The sequence below is a fragment of the Myxine glutinosa genome, chromosome 8 (genome assembly GCF_964187855.1).
Source record: "Myxine glutinosa chromosome 8, kmMyxGlut1.1, whole genome shotgun sequence".
NCBI classification, from domain to species: Eukaryota; Metazoa; Chordata; class Myxini; order Myxiniformes; family Myxinidae; genus Myxine; species Myxine glutinosa.
The window spans coordinates 51,128,473-51,148,115 of record NC_136268.1 but is presented as its reverse complement, the minus strand read 5'-3'; the positions used below and the strand labels follow the sequence as shown (position 1 = coordinate 51,148,115).

At 43.8% G+C, this 19,643-nt stretch overlaps 1 protein-coding gene across 7 annotated transcripts in view; it reads left to right on the top strand.

Moving 5' to 3' along the window:
- Positions 1-19,643, top strand: part of GBF1 (golgi brefeldin A resistant guanine nucleotide exchange factor 1) — a 430,048-nt gene that overhangs the window by 407,169 nt on the left and 3,236 nt on the right. For all 7 annotated transcript variants that reach the window (XM_078783293.1, XM_078783294.1, XM_078783296.1 and 4 more), the window contains 6 exons: positions 1,191-1,341; positions 3,966-4,096; positions 4,372-4,473; positions 5,303-5,416; positions 7,300-7,477; positions 18,326-18,484. In XM_078783293.1, the coding sequence (XP_078639419.1) occupies positions 1,191-1,341; positions 3,966-4,096; positions 4,372-4,473; positions 5,303-5,416; positions 7,300-7,477; positions 18,326-18,484 (835 nt within the window). The remainder of the gene's footprint in view (positions 1-1,190; positions 1,342-3,965; positions 4,097-4,371; positions 4,474-5,302; positions 5,417-7,299; positions 7,478-18,325; positions 18,485-19,643) is intronic.

Sequence of the window (19,643 nt, the reverse complement as noted above, 5' to 3'; positions counted from 1 at the left end):
TCAAATTCACCCTGAGACCAAGTGGGTTTAATTATGAAAATCGCACAGGCCGGGGGTACAAAGGGAAGCAAACAATCAATTGTCATTAATTTTTAAGAAAACCCCTTACCCTCTACCGAATACTCACGCCCACAAAACCGATGATGAACGGAAGATTCTTTAAATATCCTATGCTTTAATGGGTCCAATCATACCATGCTACATGGACATATAAGAGGCAGTCAAGACAGAAATACCCCATCTGTGCCCAGTGGGCCAAAACAACAACAGATGAAGAGCCACAGGCCAGTCACGTCCTCGCTGCAGATAAGCAAGATCAGTGCCGCAGCAAGGGGAGAAGAGTGGGCATGGCTAGCTGGGTCATGGCGTAGTGCAGCGCAGCAGCTTGTGCAGACTTTGCTCGATCCTCCAAAGGTAGATTCTGGCTATCTGCACCATCAACCCTGCTGCACGCACTTTTATAATATCGGCCCCCACCTATAGCTGTGACGTACTTTGCGCATCCCCTCTCATTCACTATTGGTCCAAGGGTCCCGTTTGATGGGTGAGAGAGGACCTGCTCCCCCCCCCCCCCCACCGACCTTTCACATGGGCGGCCCTCACCCTTTCTTTAGACAGCGCTGGCATGCTGCCTTCCCGCATAAGCTGGTGCTTCAAGGCCTTCAAGGATGCTTTGAAAGCTCATAAAAGACAGCTTACAGAGAGTATGACATTAAATAAGGGTTCAACGGGATGGCGGGTTTTTGACAGACGCATTAGGGAGGGTTGATGACGTCTTTCTATACATATGTCAGTTGCCCTTGCCCACACGGGATTCTAAAGGGGTAAGAATGGGGGCATCTTCTGCAAATTCAAAATGCAAATGTGCAAATGGTGTCTTCTGTGAGCAACAATTTACATTTATTGCCATGTCTGATGCAATTGAATGAATTTGTGTTGGTGTCAAAGCCAGTGACAAATTGCAAATGAATAATAAGATGAAAGTGATGCATATGTAATATCATGACTACATCACATCACGCTTATTCTACGACATTCACTATGGGAAATAACTAAACTTGCTAAGCAATGTTAACCCCTAGAAGTCATTTCCACAATATTATCTTAATAATACAAAAGTACCATATAGACCAAACAATATTTGTTTTGTTTGAAACGCCAGTAATTTATCGGTCGACATTGTTTTGCAGCTGCTTGATCTGCTGCACACGCTGCATACGCGTGCTGCCGGCATCTACACATCCTGGGCTCAAGAACAGGGCAAGCAGGAAAGCCCTGATGAAGTCATGAAAGCTGATGCCTCCACGCTGTGGGCAAATTGCTGGTGTCCCCTCTTGCAAGGTAGTTTACCTCCTTCACTCTTTGCTTTTGATATAATTGACACTTTGAATAAAATGTATTGGCTTCATTATTCAGACAAAACCTATTCATTCTTTAAAAAAAAAAATTGTTTCACTTGACTTTACAAAACACCTGTAAGATTATCTTGGCATTTGATGTTATACAAAAAAATGAACCTTTTCCAGCTTAATCCGAAAATTTTTCTATTTCTACTTTTCTGTTGTTTACTTTCATGAGATGAGATTTAAATGTGACACAAACTATTTTTGACCTTTTCATTCTGAAAAGTTCCACCCTTACAATAACAAGTTAAATTTTCAACAAAATTGCCTACAATTATATTGTTTGTACCTAATATCAAATGCCTAACATTTGTTTATACAACTTTCTAGTTTGAGTAGGGTCTTTGCATCTTCTGGAGTGAGTTTTCTTTTATTTTATTTTTATGGTATAAATTCGAATTCGTAATTCATTTTTAATGTTTCATTTTATTTTGTGATATTGCCATTTAACATGTGGTTTAAATTCAATACCGAATTTAAAATTATATTTCAATTTCCAGTTCTGATTCACATTTCATCAAATATGACTGTGGATGTAAATAAGCACCAGCTAGCACTTCAAGGCCTACTAGGATGCTTTAAAAGTCATAAAAGACAGATTACAGAGAGTAAAACATGGAACATCCATAAAACTACCATCAAAGCAAGTGGTTAAATAACCTGGCTTGGAGATGTGAATCGGAGCTCACAAAATCACCCATTATTCAAAATGTGTATTTACTGTACACCATTGATACTTGTCACATCTCTGGCTGTAGCTCTAAACGAAGTATCTTACGCTTATTACCTCCACCACCAAAGGTTGGTGGAGGTTATGTTTCACCCCTGTCTGTCTGTCTGTTTGTTTGTCTGTCTGTTTGTCTGTGGACAAGATATCTCAAAGGTGTGGACGGATTCCGGGCGAAATTTGGTGAAGAGGCAGCGTATGTGACAAGGACGAAATGATTAGATTTCGGTGAAGATCAGGATTCGGATCCGGCTCGTATAATTTTTAAAGTGATTCTTCACTATTGAGAGATGGGGCCAAAAACTATACGTAGCAGGATATCTCAAAAAGTTGTGGACGGATTTGGCCAAAACTTTGTGGACAGGTTGGGTATGTGGCAAGACCGATTTGATTCGATTTTGGTGAAGATCTGAATATGGATTCGTATAGGACAGTTATTTAATTTTTAAGTGATTTTTCCCCATTGAGAGATCGGGCAAAAAGCAACATATAACATGATATTTTTAAAAGTTATGGACGAGTCTTCTGGAGTGAGACTTGGTGGACGTGTTGGTTAGGTGACAAGAACAAGCTGATTAGATTTTGGTTCAGGTCCAAATCCAGATCCGGCCTATCAGTGGATACAAAACATAAACTGTTCCGCCTGGCAGAGGTATGCGCTCTACCGAGTGCCGTTCTAGTTTGATGTGGTGTTTGAGGCAGGAACATGTATCCAAGACTTTTGCTTAAAATTCATCTTCTTCTTCAGGGATGTTGTCTTTTGTAATCCAAGGACTGTAAGGAGAGATTTACTTGTCTTCCCCTTCCCTTCAAATTATCCAGCTTGCTTTTCTTCTTCCTCCAATAATCCACCATCGATACCATTTGTAATATTTGCATGGGCCCAATATAATGTATTCCTTCAACTGTGAAATATCGATACAAAAGGGGAGTTTCACACATATTGTTGCACAACGAACATTTGCATTTGTAGAAATGACAGCAATACTGCTCGACAGATTAGTGTGGTTAAAAACAATTTACGGATATCAACAGAACATGGTAGGAATGACTTCTCACACTCCCTCCATCCTCCTTTGCAAAAGGAGTTCCTAAAATACGTATTCTAGTCGGCCAATCATGCATGCATGCATGTTTGACTGCAAACAATAAAAACGAAACTTGCTTGTAATCCATTGGATCATGCGTGAATCGCCCAAATACCTCAGTTCAATTATTTTATTATTTTAACACCTGTTAGCTTGGAGCAAGCACACTTATTTATCCAGTTTATTTATCTTATTTTTTATTTTTATCTTATTTTTTATCTTATTTTATCTTATTTATCTTATCTTATTTATCCAATTTTGTTGCGGATCTCGGGTTCGTCGACGTACTAAGGGGGGGTTAAGCCCTGCTCCCCCTCGAACTCCGAGTCCACGAGGCCGCCAACCACACTACACTCGTGGTGGACGGATTGCTAAGCAATTCCAGCCGCCGAGCCCGCAGCTACGCGCGGCAGGGTTAACGGTCACGACCTGAGTACCTTCGACACACGCAGCTGTGAGAACGGGGACTGAACCCCGCACGAGTCACGGTGATACTGGACGCCCGAGCGGTTGTGCGCCGCGTAACTCGTGCCGTTAACACTATTGAACCAGATCGAGCGGTTTTAATTCGGGGCGATGCTAGGCCAATGTGGAAAGGAGATTCCATTCCATCCATTCCATAAGTGGACAGATAAGGGACGTCAACCACTGGCAATGGGTTTACAATTGGTCGTTCCTTTACTAGATTTTACTACTCGGAAGGTGGGGCATAATTAACTCCTAACTTGTTATCACTGTGTTTCTCAGGCATGGCAAGGCTCTGCTGTGATGCTCGGCGCCAGGTGCGAATGCAAGCACTCACGTACTTGCAGCGTGCCTTGCTTGTACACGATCTGCAGACACTCTCAGCCCTTGAGTGGGAGGCATGTTTTAACAAAGTGAGTTTGCCACTGCTCTTGCGTACATGCCTTTTTGGTTTGGGCTTTCTTGCCTTTTTGGTTTGGGCTTTCTTGCCTTTGTGAACCTATATAATGTCATATCAAAACTGCATCATTTAATGATTTATCCATCTGAACAGTCGTTCAATGTACTACATTTCTTACTTTAACCACTGTTTTCCATTCGTTACAAAAAAATTTCCAGATAGATGAAATCTCACATTACAGTAGATGATGCTACAAGGATAACTGTTTTCTGTCGTGATTGTGTTTAGGTGTTATTTCCTCTGCTCACCAAACTCCTTGAAAATATTAGCCCAGCAGATCCGGCTGGCATGGAGGAGACACGTATGAGAGTCTCTACACTGTTGTGCAAGGCAAGTAGAAAGGGTTGACTGCTTTGCAATTGCTGACTTGATAAACATCATTTCATCACCATCCACCCATTTCACCTATCCTGATATAAAGGACATGTGGAGGAGAAAGGTAAACATCTACAGGTAAAGCTACATGACAAAGTTTGAATGTGACAGATTGACTGACTGTCTGGACTCAGATGGGGATGTAGATTCACCGATGTGGATCCCTGGCTGACATTGTGGACCCAGAGTTTGGAGAGGTTCTGGACTAAAAGGGTCTAAACTTATTTGAAGGAGGGAGCCCAGCTCGCTAATGCTCTGAGCAGTGGGAAAAAAAAATCTGTCAAATGCTTACAAGTTGCAGAAGTTCCTACTTTAGGTGTACAACTATTTTAGCCAATATTGCTCATTAGCCTGTCTGCCCACGCAGCGTCGCAGCGGTGTAGACACGTCTGTGCACGTGCATGTGTCTGTCTGTCCAGGCCACAACTTTTTTACCATTTGAGCTTTTATCATCAAATTTCAAGAAACCTTTCCTATGATAAAACAGAGAACACTAATTAATAAATTAGACTTTTTCTTCTTTTTTAAAATCTGTTGTTTTTGTTAGGTTTAGTTTGAGTACAAAGCAGACGTGAATGGGCTTTGCGTTTTGCGATGCTTTCTAGTTAAATTATCACCGTTGGAAGAACAGTTTTATGGCTCTTCAGCGTCCACGATGTGTGCGTGCATGTACTTATTTATATATGTAGCTCTTGTGGATTTTAGTTTTGAGAATCTTTTGACCACCCCTTGTTTGTTTTGAATTATTTGATTTTTAAATGATTGCCTTCCTCTGCCCTTGTAGGTGTTTCTCCAACACTTGTCACCTCTGCTTTCCCTCTCTACATTCACTGCCCTTTGGCTTACTATCCTGGATTTCATGGACAAGTACATACATGCGAACAGCAGTGACCTGCTGGTAAGTGAAAGTTCTCCGATTACTGGAATGCAATTTGACTCGTCAAAATAGTGAAGCAAAAATAATATTTAAATGCCACAAACCTTTATTTTGTATCACCCAATTCCCATAAATATATGTTAGCACTTGCTGCAATGTATCACCAGTATCACACATCCTTACCAGGAGTTGGCGAGGTTCATGTTGGTATTGGAATGGAAGTTATGTTTTTGGCTCTGAAACTTTTTGAAAAGGGAAATGAAGTCTTTTGATTCCCCTTTTGTAACTGTACTCAAATATTCTGAGATATACCGAGGCAATGTCGAGTTTTATTACGTGACTTTGTGATGTCAATATCTTGTTACAGTACTTTGGTGTTGTTGTAGCTTCCTCATAACATGATTGTAAAGCCAATAGACCTAAGGTGTTTTGAATAACCAGTTCATCTAACTGTTCCAAAATGAGGGGACCTCTCATATTGGTTATTTGGGAGGAGACCGGGGAAGGGTCTTCAAGTTGAAGTTACCAGCAAGTATGAGTTAGGGTATGTTTTGTAAGTATTTGAAGGACGGTTGGAATGCTGGTGGATAAGAGTTTGGACGCCGTACAAAGAGGTTGATTATGCTTCGGAGGGTTTTGTCCATTTTGATTTGGATGGCGAAAAGTTCATTAATACTAAAATTTTGTTTTAATTGTTTTGTAATGCGAGTTGTGTTTGTGGATGGGAAGTTTTGGAGTATGAGGGTGAGGAAACCACCACCACCTCTCGTATTGGGTCTGTATAGTCCGAGTTTTGTATAGTCTAGGAATCTCTGTGAAAGTTGCAGTTGCAATAAGTTTGGAATATTGGATCAGTGATATGTCAACATTGTGTCTTTAGGATGCTTTGTAGTTCTGTAGTCTCATTTTGAATGTCATTTATGTTTAATTGTAGGATTGTTATTTGGTGTGCGTGTGTGTTTGCGCGAACTGGCGCATGTTTGCACGTGTGTGCATGCGTGTTTTGGAAAATGTCATTGTTAGAAAGAGGTATAGGTAGAAGGTTACTGAGATTACAACCGCATGGCCATTATGAATTGTATAGTCTGTGGCAGGTGAGCAAGGTGCATTTACGTGTAGCCAGTTCGGGCAATATTTGTTTATTCGCTGCTTATTAGTCCCCTACCCGGTGTACACCGGAGGGGACTATAGGTTTGCACGCCGTCCCTCTGTCTGTCAGTCTGCCCATCCGTCAGTCCGTCAGTCTGTCCGTCCGTCAGTCTGTCACGCAAAGAACAGCTTTCTGGACTTTTTTTTCCTAAACTCTTAATGCTAATGATTTCAAACTTGGTACATGGTTTCCTCATGATAGGTTACAGATCCAGTTCGAACTTCATGACGTTTCGATCATTTTTGACAAAGTTATGGCACTTTGTTTATTCTAGAGTTGTCCTCAAGCCACACCACGCGCCCTCAGCCTCGTCTCGCGAACGTCAAAAGCGCGACACAGCACGCGCTTTCGGGAGGGGCGGAGCCAAGCCGAGCAACATATATATATATATATATATATATACACATCGATCATTGATCGTGAACCGGAAAATATAATAAATTACTGATATTTAGCGACTCGAAAGGTTCTTTATCAACAACTTATTTATGGTGCTTTTGCTGACTTGTCTGCAAGGTGTATAAATCGAAGTCCCGAGTGCCAATCACAGGTGAGCCCGTCCTGAGGTAATTAGCGATTGGGAACGATTCAGAACCTGTGGGTAAATAACCCTTGGTAATTTCCCCAACAGTTTTCCAGACGACAGACTGCCGGTAGGGGACATGGATTGCAGCGCAATACTCAGAATGCTTGTTTAACTTGTACCGCATTACTGACTCCAGTTATCTCTCTGCTAACCTTTGTGTGTATGCAGCTTGAGGCCATTCCAGAGTCTCTTAAGAACATGCTGCTGGTCATGGACACTGCGGGAATCTTCCAGAATGCAGAGACACGCACTGGCTATTCCCAACTCTGGGAGGTCACTTGGGAACGGATCGACTGCTTTCTTCCTGGGCTACGTGAAGATCTTTTTCGGCAGCCCGTCATTCCAGGTTGGTAGTTTATCTGCTCATTTGTGTGGGATTTTGAGCTTGTCAGTTGATCTTGTCAGGTGAAAATGAAGCCTTTTCTTTTTGTACTTTGAATGTTATGGCTGGGAGTGACATTGGGAATTGTGATACAGGTCACAGACATTGAATTTTCTTGATGGAACAAAAATAAAACCGATGGAATCTATAATCAGATTGTCCAACAGCAATATGCCACTTTTCAACATTATCTCCTGTATTCAGTGTTAACAATGGAGTGTCACAATCATTCAGTTTTTGCCATGTCGTCATTCTTATACAGGACATGACTGCAGGTTAGCATCAGCTATTGCAGGGGGCACTGGTGTCACTGATGCAGTGATTTTGTATTTGTATACAAAATCGCAACTCATGGAAGAGCTCGGCCACAGAACGGCAGAGAACAGAACAGAAAGAACAATGGAAAGTGGGGAAACACACCAACTGCAGAATAGAAAGATGCAACATCAGAGACACTTGGAAGAAGAATGGGTGAGGGGAAGAATGGGAGGCTGAAAGAAGAGCAATAACGGGGAAGAAATAGCGATGGAACAAATAATGGAAATGAGGGTGAAAATAAAAGGAAAGGGGTTTACCTGGGGAGGGTTAAAGAGGATAGAAACAGTTATGAGTATGGATCAAGGATTACCTGAGAAAGAGGTGAACAGCCATCCAGAAGATCTAGATTGTAAAAGGAAGAATGAGATTGGATGGTTCCACAGGGAAGAAGAAAAATGAGCAAATGGGTGGAGATAAGCCATGAGCCTGGATTTATGGTGATTCACTAGAAGTGTGTTACTGGCAGGCCGTGCGTACCCTGGACAAACATGGCCAGGGGGTTAGGAGAGATGAAACACATATTTTAAGTGTTGGACCAGCTCCTGATTCTATCAAGGCCTACAGAAAGGGATGAAGCTGCTTGCCTGCCTGTCTGAAGGATTAGGGATGCTTCAGCAGAGGGTGGAGTCATCAGCAAAAAGATAAGGAATGTTCTCCAGAGAATGAGAAAGATTGTTGATGAAGATTAGGAATCAGAACTGGTCCCAAGAGACAGTCTTGGGCCTTCTAGCTTTGACAGGGAAAGGTGAGAAGATCCACTTCCTAGCTGTGAGTGGAGGAAGGCAGTATATCAGTAACACACTGGCATACTGACTTCCATGCTATCTGACTTCTGTGGGCGTGCCATCTTCCGAGCCAGCTGCCATAAGAGGAAGTGGCCTTGAATGCCGAGGGCTGAGAATTTGGAGATCAAGGTGGGGTGGCAGACTCAAATGCTCTATATAGGTCCAGAGAGATGGCGCTAAATTCTGGTTTGAGATTCAGGTTCTCCGTACATTGTGGGGAGTGTAGAAGCAGCATGTAAATGGTGCACTGACCTGATCTGAATCAGAACTGATCATGGTCGCTGAGATCAGGCCGTTGGAGAAAAATAAGTACAGCAATACCCCGTTTTACGCCATTTCGACCTACGTCAAATCCGACTTTATGCCACTCTTCTAGAGTAAATTTCAGTTCAGTGAACGTCATTATGTGCGACTTTACGTCACTCCTACATCATAATACCAACGCATACCAATACGAACGCATACCAACAAGCCAGCTGCTCATACAGGAGAAGGCGAAGTCTTTGTTCCAGGATCTTCTGAAGAAGTACCCGGAGGATAAGGACACAAACTTCGTTGCAAGCTCTGGATGGTTTGCACGCTTTAAACGGCGCTTCAGCTTGCACATCATCAAGATTCAGGGCGAAGCCGCAGCTGCCGACACCGTAGCCGCCGAGGAATTTCCTGCCACATTGAAGAAGATCATTGAGGACGAGGGATTCTTGCCCGAGCAGATCTTCAACGTCGACGAAACGGGCCTTTTTTGGAAGAGGATGCCCGGCAGATCCTTTATCTCGAAGGAGAAGAAGACAATGCCAGGCTACAAAGTCGCGAAGGAGCAGCTAACGCTAATGCTTGGGGGTAATTGCACCGGTGACTTCAAGCTGAAGCTGCTCTTGGTGTATCATGCGGCGAACCCCCGGGCACTTAAGAACATCCCGAAGGCGTCTCTTCCCGTCACTTGGATGAATAATATGAAGGCATGGGTAACCGTCATAATTTTTGAAGAATGGTTCATCAATCATTTCATCCCGGCTGTCGAGAGCTATTGTCGAGAGAAGAAAATTCAATTTAAATTGCTGCCGATTTTGGACAATGCACCTGGCCATCCCACTAACCTCGGTGATTTCGACCCCAATGCGAAGGTGGTGTACTTGCCACCCAACACCACATCGCTCATCCAGCCTATGGACCAGGGTGTGATAGCGCTTTTTAAGCGCTACTATCTCCGCTGCACTCTTCGTCAGGCTGTCGATGCAACGTCGGAGGAGGAAGGCATCAACATCCGGCAGTTTTGAAAAAACTATAACATCTACCAGGCAGTGCTTAACATCAATGCTGCATGGTTACGGTGTTTGTCTTCTTTTTAAGGCATTTTTAAGGCATTACGCCCGGTTTACGTCAAAAACCGAGTTACGTCACGGCTTATGGAACCAATTAATGACGTAGGCCGGGGTATTGCTGTATTTGATGTCATCTGTGATTATGGATTCCATTACTTTGTTTACTTTGCTTTGCAAGTAAGCAGTGAATATATTGTCACGTCAGAGGGGTCCGTTAACACCAACCACTCTGAGCCGGATGGTCTAGGAACATCTGTGCATCCCGAAATGGTGTTTAAAATACTGCGTTCAATGTTTAAATTAATATTTCCCAAGATTCACCCAAACTCAGCCGAACCTGGTGGTAAAACTCGCGCAAAAGTAAAAAGGTGGGATGATGTTCCTTCACAAATAAAATGGCGTATTAAAAGGTACATTGAGGGGAGAGATAAGACCCTCATAATAAATAACAGGAACAGACCGGGTGCTCAAAGGACAAATGTGAAGGGAGGCACACGCACACACTTATGTCTAATGAAAATAAATAAAGCCTAACCCCGTAATGGTTCCGATTACCAGACTTGCGCACAAAACAATGAGGCTTGAGGACGGCACAAAGCTGATTGCGTGCAGGTTGCTGGCGCACAGGGATGGTGCAGCACAGATCGACGGAGGTGGAGGCGAGGTAATGGTGGCCAAGTAGAGGGAGACATGCCTTCCTTCCTCTCACCACCTTGGCTTGTGGTGCACCAGCCAGAGTCTGTAACGATGTTCTTTTGAGGCGCATAGCACTTTTTCTGTGTGCCTTCGATGTTAAATGCCACAAGTCATCGCCCGGGCTCGACTGTACAGAAGGTTTTACACATTACCATCTTCCTCTATACTGCCTTAAAGTTAACACTCATGTCCTTCTCAGTGCATGGTTTACAACACGATTTACCTGTGGACAAATAGCTATTACAAGGTGAACCTAACCTGGGTGATCACACGGTCCATGCTATCGACACAACAAGAGAAATATTTGTCTGTCTGTATGTCACCATTTTTCTCAGTGATGGCTGAACGGATCTTCTTCAAACTTTCAGAGGTTCATCGGTGCGTGCCACGGAGAGTTTTAGGAAAAAAAGTTGGATTTTTAAATTTAAATTGCTCTTTTTTTTTCTTTTTCTTTTTTTTTGTATACAGAATCGAGGCTCGTGAAAGAGCTAACATTTATCACACAAAAAAATCAAACAGACAAACAAAATATATAAAAAGAGGGAGCGGTAGACAAGATGGGGAGAGAAGGGGAAGCACACAAACACAACATTTGAGAGCAGGGACATCGGGAGATGTGTGGGAGGGAGAGGGCTTGGAGGGAGGAGGCGTGGGAATGGGGAGGGGGGGGGTGGGAGAAGTATAAAACCCAAGGACTTCCAGGAAAAAAGTTGGTATTTCAAAAAAGTGGATTTGGGGTGAAATTAGCGGGGGTAGAAAAGATCAAGGTTTTGGATGGGGGAAGATAAGAGATGGTGGTGAACAGCTGTTTTAAAGACCTGGAGGGAGGGGTGGGATTGAAGGGAGTGGGGGAGTTTGCTCCAGAGGCGGGAGAAAAGAGGAATGAAAGAGTGAAGGTGAGCAGAGAGTCTTGATTTTGGCGGTTTAACCATAAGAGGGTTGCAGGCAGATCTTGTGCGACCTGCAGGAATATTTGGGAGACAGAGCCCAGAGAGAGCTGGGGGGGGGGGGGCAAGGCCGGAGAGGAGTCGGTAGAAGACGGAAAGACCACCAACCTGCCTGTGGTGAGTGAGTGAAAGGCCCTCGGAGTTAGCTTCATCGCGGGAGATTCCAATGATTCTGAACGCTTTGGTTTCAACAGCGTGAAGTCGAGCTATGTGTGAGGCAGGAGCACCAGCCCAGAGGGGAGAGCAGTATTCCATTGAGCTGCGGATGAAAGCCTTGTATATGGTGAGGAGCTCAGGTGTGCCAGGGAAGGACTTCGCACGACGGAGGATGCCCAGTCGGCGACTGGCTTTGGAGGCCAGATTTGAAATGTGGTTTTCCCAGGAAAGATCATGGCAGATAGTGAGACCCAAAAGCTTGAGTGACAGAACTTCTTGGAGAGGATTATTCAGAAAGTGGATGGGAGGGTTGTCCAGTCGGTCTTTTCGGAGAGACATCGTAAGAGTGTGAGATTTGTCAGGATTGAAAGACATGTTCCACTTGTTTGCCCAGTCTGTGATTTTGTCCAGGTCTGCAGAGAGTGAGGAGGCTGCAGACTGCCGATCTGAGGGATAAGGAATGGAGCGGCAGAGAGTGGAGTCATCAGCAAAGAGATAGAGAGGATTTTCAAGAGAGTCAGAGAGATCATTGATGAAGCCCAGAAAAAGCACAGGGCCCAGAACACTGCCTTGGGGAACTCCAGCCTGAACAGGAAGAGGAGATGAGAGAAACCCATTCAGGGCACACGTTGACTACGACTAGAGAGGAAGTCCGCCAGCCATGCGTGGAGATTTCCATGGATACCAAAGGAGGAGAGTTTGGTGAGCAGAGCGGGGCGCCAGACCGTATGGAAGGCAAGTGATATGTCAAGGGAGACGGCTCTAATTTCCTGTTTGGCATTGAGGACCTCCATCCATTGTTGAGAAAGCAGAAGCAGCATGTCCAGAGTAGAGTGACCTGGTCTGAAACCAAATTGATGATCAGAGATCAAGCCGGTAATGCCAAAACCAAAGCTTTGTAGTTATGTGAAAGGTAATATTAAATGATCCCCATTACCCCCATTCTTTAGGGTGCCTTCACATACACGGATTATTCTTACGAGTCCTTACGGATCGCCAACTCGTAGTCAATCACAAGCATCCGTAAATAACGGAAGATGATTTTTGACATGTCAAAAGTTGTTGCGAGTTGTGACGAGTTATCTACGGATACCAGCGAGTTATTTACGGATGCTTGTGATTGACTACGAGTTGGCGATCCGTAAGGACTCGTAAGAATAATCCGTGTATGTGAAGGTTGCATTAGTGGGTGTAGGGAAGTGTTTTAGCCCCCCCCACCCCACCCCCTACCAAAAATAAAAGCATTTTGTTTTTTTCAAAATGCCAGCAGGATGAGAACAGCACCGGGTGGTACCCCTCTTGTTCTCAATCGATATCGCCATGGATCCATCCCCCTTCCCTTTCCATGTAACTATATTTTAAATTGGAAAATATCTTAATTGTATATCAAATAAGCAGTCTTTGTTACTTATTACTTCTACCACTGCCAGAGGTGTTATTTCCATGTTTCGCCAATGACACCTTCCCACAGAATGCAGTTTATTCAGAACGTCGATGGATCCATTCAGAAAAATGGATATTGTGAGCAACGTGAGGATATTTATTTTAAGACTTAGTCTAGTAGGAAGACTAGGTCCCCCTGCACCCCCCGGAGATATACTTCTAATCAGTGTTTCTAGATTGGAAAAAATGTGTAGAAAATGACTAGCTATGGCCCCAAGCTGAAAAAATGTCCCACATATCATTTTTATGCAAATTACTGCTGCCATTATCAAAAAAACGATTTTTGACATATCTCAGCCAATATTGCAGATAATTGAAAAATGAAGGTGTCTAGACCCATGTTTTGAAGGGCATAGATCATGATAGAACTATTCATAACATGATTACATGTGTCTATGGTATACTAGTATGCATATTAATGCTGTAATTACAAAATAATCAGTTTTACAAATGATAAGGATACGTTAATACTGCAGATAACTTAACATGGTACATAAGGGGTCTAAACCCAGGTATTTTCAAGGTTAAATGTCAACAAGATGCTCCTGAGTCTTGCATAGGGGCGGGACATTGGCAGTAACATTGGTACCACTCAACTTTTCTTCCCACCATTGACTTTGTATTGCGAGAGATTTTCACTTGCTTATTTAAAGGTTTCTCACCCAGCCCACGTAAAATCTACCAACTCCTGCTGTTAACTCCCAAACATATTTTTTTATGTTATCCAATCACAGTGCAGAAATGACAGACTAGAGATCCAAATTAGTGCTGCTATAGCTGCCATTTTACATTTCCATCCATGTAACATGCGCGCTCGCGCGCTCGTATCAATTGGTAATGTCGCGCGCTCGTATCAATTGGTAACGTTGATGTTATTGAATACCTCAGTTGAAAGTTCAGTCTTCCATTCCATCTGTGTGTTGTTCTTGGTATTCATCCTCCAATCTAGCCAGGTAAGATGCTAACTATAATGTTACTCACACTCTTGACTTCAGTTTCTGCATGAAATCATAAACAGGCAGAATAACAGCTGAGCCAGCTAGCACCATGTTAGCTAACGTTAAAGCTAGCCTCATCTATGTACAGTATGTTCCTAATGTCGGTGTAACTTAAACTTTTGTTAATGCCAAACATGAGACATATCTGTTGACTTCTGTATATGAATTGAACCAGAAAGAGGCACGACAGCTGAGCTAGCTACAGTAACTTAGCACAATGTTTCATTGGCCTAGATAGCTAACGTTAGTGTGGAAGAATTTAGATGTTTTAGCTATTAGCACTTTTGATGCCACTAAACATGGTTTAGTCAGCTAAAAAGTACCCTAGTGTAGAACATGACTCAGAACCTCTGTTACCTCACTGAAAACTCAGAGCCTCCTTTCACAGGCACTTTTAACATCATTCGTGATTTCTTATTTGTCATTTAACAGTGATGGTAGACATCGACAGCAAGCATGCCCAAAAGAAAACGGAGTGTAGAACCTGCAGCCCAAAGCTCTCCTCCTACATGCATCCTTCATGTACCATCCATGTCTGATCATGGGGATTTCACGCCCCTCCGTAAAATTAAAGGATCTGCTTCAGAAAAACTGCAACTGCTTCAAAAGATCCGGGATAGACGTCTCAACCAACCGCATGACTCCCCATGTCGTATGCAATCAGTATGTGATCAGATCCCGGCAACTCTTCCTGATGACCTAGAAAGAGTAGGATATCACAGCAAGTGTTATAAGCACTTTGTCCGCCACTTTCATCGTCTGGGAGATGATACAGAACCAGGGCCATCAACCTCATCATGGCATCACTCTCCTCGTAAACCAGGAGGTTCTGCTGAACCCATCTTCCCGCCAGAGTGTATATTTTGTGAGAAAGTTGAGACCAAAGATGCTCATCGCAATACTGAGAGGCCTACAACCTTCCCATCCTTTAAAAACAAAGAAAATGCATGGGAGCAAATCGAAACACGGGCTGAGAAAATGGGTCTCTATCGACTCCATCGAAAGGTGAAAAACAAAGACCTCTTTGCATGTGAGGCCAAACACCATCCGTCATGTTTTAAAGCTTTCCGCACAGCATTCTACAACTATGAGCGTGCGATTCACAGAGCCGAAGCACCAAAGGAGCAGGCTTGCATGTCAGCCGTCCATGAAAAGGCATTCAACTCAGTACTGGAACACATTCAAACCCAGGTCATCCAGCAGAATAAAGTTCTACAGCTTTCTTCCTTGCGCTTGCTCTATGTCGAGGAACTGAAACTGAATGGATATGAGAACTCAAATTATCGGTCAGAGAAACTACTGAAACGCCTACAGAATGACCCAATCAAGGAGCATATCCACTTCACGAAGGTTGATCATGACAAATGTGATGTCATTTCTTTCTGGCTTGTGCACAGCTCAAACATAACAGTTTCCAATGCTCTCGCACGAGCATTCACACTCGGAAGCACAAACAAGAACCAAAATGTTGCCCTCCAACTTCGCCAGGGTATTCTACAGGCTTTCAGAGAGTGTAAAGACCAACCATGGCCACCAACAGCTGAAGACATGGAGCTCAATCCTGAAGACATCCTACCTCCAGACCTTGTCCGCTTTCTCAGCGTGCTAATGACTGGCAAGGAGGGCATCGAGACAGAAAAGGTGAAGCGTCTGGTCTTCTCCATTGGACAAGATCTGTGCCGTGCAGTGTCAGATGGAAAATGGAAGTTACCAAAGCACATTCTCCTCTGTGTGACTGTAAGGCACCTGTTCCGAAGCAAACAGCTCACCACAATACTACACAGGCTTGGACACTCTGAGAGCTACGATTTCGCCTTGGAGTTGGAAACTGCTCTCGCCAAGGTCCTGGATGAAGTCTCAACTTATCGTACACCACAAATTGTGACAGGAGAGGGCAACCTTGTATTCCACTGTGAGTGGGACAACTTGAATAAAACCACTACCAGTGTGCACGGCAGCAACATTGTAAACAGTGCTGGAGGAATCATGGTGCAGGAGGTCAAGCCCGGGTTCGAGAGCAGCAAGGACCGAATGCTACCTACCATCAATAGGTCACAACAGCGTAGCCTGAAGGTCGACACACCAAAAACTCTCCCACCCTTGCACTTTACTCGCGTTGGCCCGAAGTTCCCTGAAGGCTCATCATTCACACCGCCAGCAGAGAATGACACAGTCTATGCCACTACGATGCAAGAGTACTACATCTGGCTCTTCATCAGATACATCGGAAGCTGTGGCCTGCAGCCTGTGCCTGGGCTAGGGGGTTTCACCTCTGCAACTGGTTCTCCCCCACCCAGCAAATCAACAGTCGACTACTGCACGCCTATCCACCAACCGATCACAGACAACGCAGTTGTTCGTGAGCTACTGAAGCGTTCCGAGGCAGCAACTGCTGAGGTGGGTCAGAGATGGGTCCTGAATACATTTGATCTGGGTGTCTGCATGAAAGCCCTTCCCATCATCTGGCGCTGGCCAAATGAATTTGCTAGTCATGTAGTAACGATTGGACCCTTCCACACATCCATGAACTACATCGGGATGCTCACTGGACACAAGATGCGTGGTTCTGGATATGCAGAGATTCTCTTTGAGGCACAACTAGTAACAAGTGGATCTCTCAAAGGTGTTCTCAGTGGAAAGGCCTACGCAAAGTCCCTCTTTTGCCTCAAAACAGTGTGTGAGGCAATGGAGAGGCTGTTGATGGAGAGATTCACTGAGGAGGAGAACATCATGATCTCTGACCCTGCTGTGCTTCTCAGAATGACCCAGTCTTGCAACCGAGAGCACCTCGATGAAGCCCTCAAAGACCCCTCAACTCTACTCCTCATCAAAAAGTACCATGCCTTTGAGGAAAAGGTGCGCAAGGGCCACCTGGGGAAGACAGCTGCCTTCTGGATGTCGTTCATTACCCACTGCCATCTTGTCTTCATGCTCCTCCACTCTGTGAAGACCAACAACCTCCAGCTGTTTCACAAGTGTAACGGAGAGATGGCAGATATGGTGGGAGAGGTGGCAGATACGAAAAATGGTGGGAGAGGACAAGACCCTCACATCCAAGTCCAAGGTTGATCTGGCTCGCCTTCCTCCATGCCAGTCTGCCCTGAAGCCGCACATCCAGCGTGTGAACCACCGCGTAGCATTGTACAAAAGAGCCGATCAACCTATCATCGAAAAGCCAAAACCTTATGAGGAGCAAGGATGGATAAGGACTGATGAAGGACTGTTGAAACCAATGTGGTCCAGTGGTCCCATCCTACCAACCTCACTGGTGGATCTTCTGAACACAGGAGAGCACGAAGAGGAGGAGGAAGAGGAAGGAGAAGAAGAGTTTGACTCTGACGATTTCGATGAAAATGATGATGACTGACTCAGTGTAGAATCACTAATGCTAATGATGTTTATCTAAAACAAGCAAGAGAAGAGTGGTCACATTGAGTGCTAGGACTATTTTGACAGTTGTAATATTTAGAAAAATAAAACTTTGTGTTAACGTCTGTGTAGACGGACCTTAATATGAGTCTATTATTTCGTAAAACTGTGATTATTTTGTAAATAAAGCACTAATTAGCATACTAGTATACCATAGACACATGCAATCATGTTATGAATAGTTCTATCATGATCTATGCCCTTCAAAACATGGGTCTAGACACCTTCATTTTTCAATTATCTGCAATATTGGCTGAGATATGTCAAAAATCGTTTTTTTGATAATGGCAGCAGTAATTTGCATAAAAATGGTATGTGGGACATTTTTTCAGCTTGGGGCCATAGCTATTCATTTTCTACACATTTTTTCCAATCTAGAAACACTGATTAGAAGTATATCTCCGGGGGGTGCAGGGGGACCTAGTCTTCCTACTAGACTAACTGTTTTGGGATACAGTGAAGCCTTTTTATTGGAGTCGGACTAGAGTTGATCATCTAAATACCAGATATACCTAACCATGTTTATTTCGTGCAGCATGTTCTTATAAGAGGAGGAATTAAATCTTTTGTTCTTTAAAGGACACTACAATTTGGTATTATGATCCGTAAATATGCCCGTGTGGTGTGCTACTTTGCCGTAAATATCATTGTTTTTTGGAATTATCTGTTGGAACATATATGCATCTGTAGATCCTTGAATTGACCTTTCCTTTTGCAGATTCACAAGTACAAACTCCATCTCGTACAGCAAGTCCGGTGGACGTAGTTACCAGCCAATCGGCAACTTCCCAAGCTGCATCCGACGAGTCCAAAGCTGGATCTCCTGGGATAGCAACTGAACATGCATCGTCTTCTGTATCGACCTCCAATGAGCAAGGTATTACTAGCATAAGCACATGGGAAAAGGTGGTACTTGGCCCTGAACACAGTACGTATGACGTTGGACTGACGGGTATGGATCATCGGTTTTTTGGGAAACATGATACTTTATCAGGGTCTCTGCCTGCAGGATCATCATTATTAATTGCTTAATTATATTGCAATAACATAGTGGAATATTAAAAGCATTGGAACAGGAAACAACAATGTAGAGTTCTTAATTCACAACCATTTAATTTACGTTTCTAACAATGTGTCACCAGGTAACACGTGTAGCAAATTTTGGTAGATATCAGGTGTAAATACTGTATTGCACTCTTCTTCATTCAAGGAAGTGTGAGTTCAGCAGTAACATTGTGGTCTGTTGACTCAGGCCTTCAGACTGTGGTTCATAAGGTCCCAAAGTGGTGTGATTGTGTTTTAGTCTGGGCTGAGGCCTAGCTATTTCACAGATTAAAAGTTGTCCTCAACCCATTTACTGAATTCCAGGGCACATCACCTTGGAGTCAAAACTGATAAGATACTCAGGAGATATCAGATTAATTTGGCTGATGCTCATCATTGACCTGCTTTCTGGCAAATCTGGAATGATGAGCATTTTTAATCCTTTCAGTCCCCCACAAGTCGACTGGAAATTCTGGGTACAGCTAAGTTGACTTGCATCTGGAAATCAAGTAGACACCACAGCTCTTATTAGTCCCCTACCAAGAGGGCACTATAGGTTTTCTCTCCGTCCGTCTGTCGGTCCATCCGTCCCACCTGTCGTTTTCTAGACTTTTTCCCATATCCTTTAACACATGCAACTGAAACTTGGTACATGGCTTTATTATGATGTTACAGAAGTTTGAGATTCGGGGTGTTTCATAAATGTTTCATGGAGTTAGGCCCTTTTTGGACTTAGAAAATATCACCTATTATACATGGGTCAGTTTTAAGCTGCCCTGACTCCACCCCACTACTTTACACCCATTGGCTGGACAGATGGCCTGACTCCACCCCATTGCTTTACACCCATTCGCTGGACAAATGGCCTGACTCCACCCCATTGCTTTATACCCATTCGCTGGACAAATGGCCTGACTCCACCCAAATTAAAATCATGCGCCACCATTCCATGAAGCAACACAGATTGGCAGGCCTCAGGCCTTAGGCCTGGT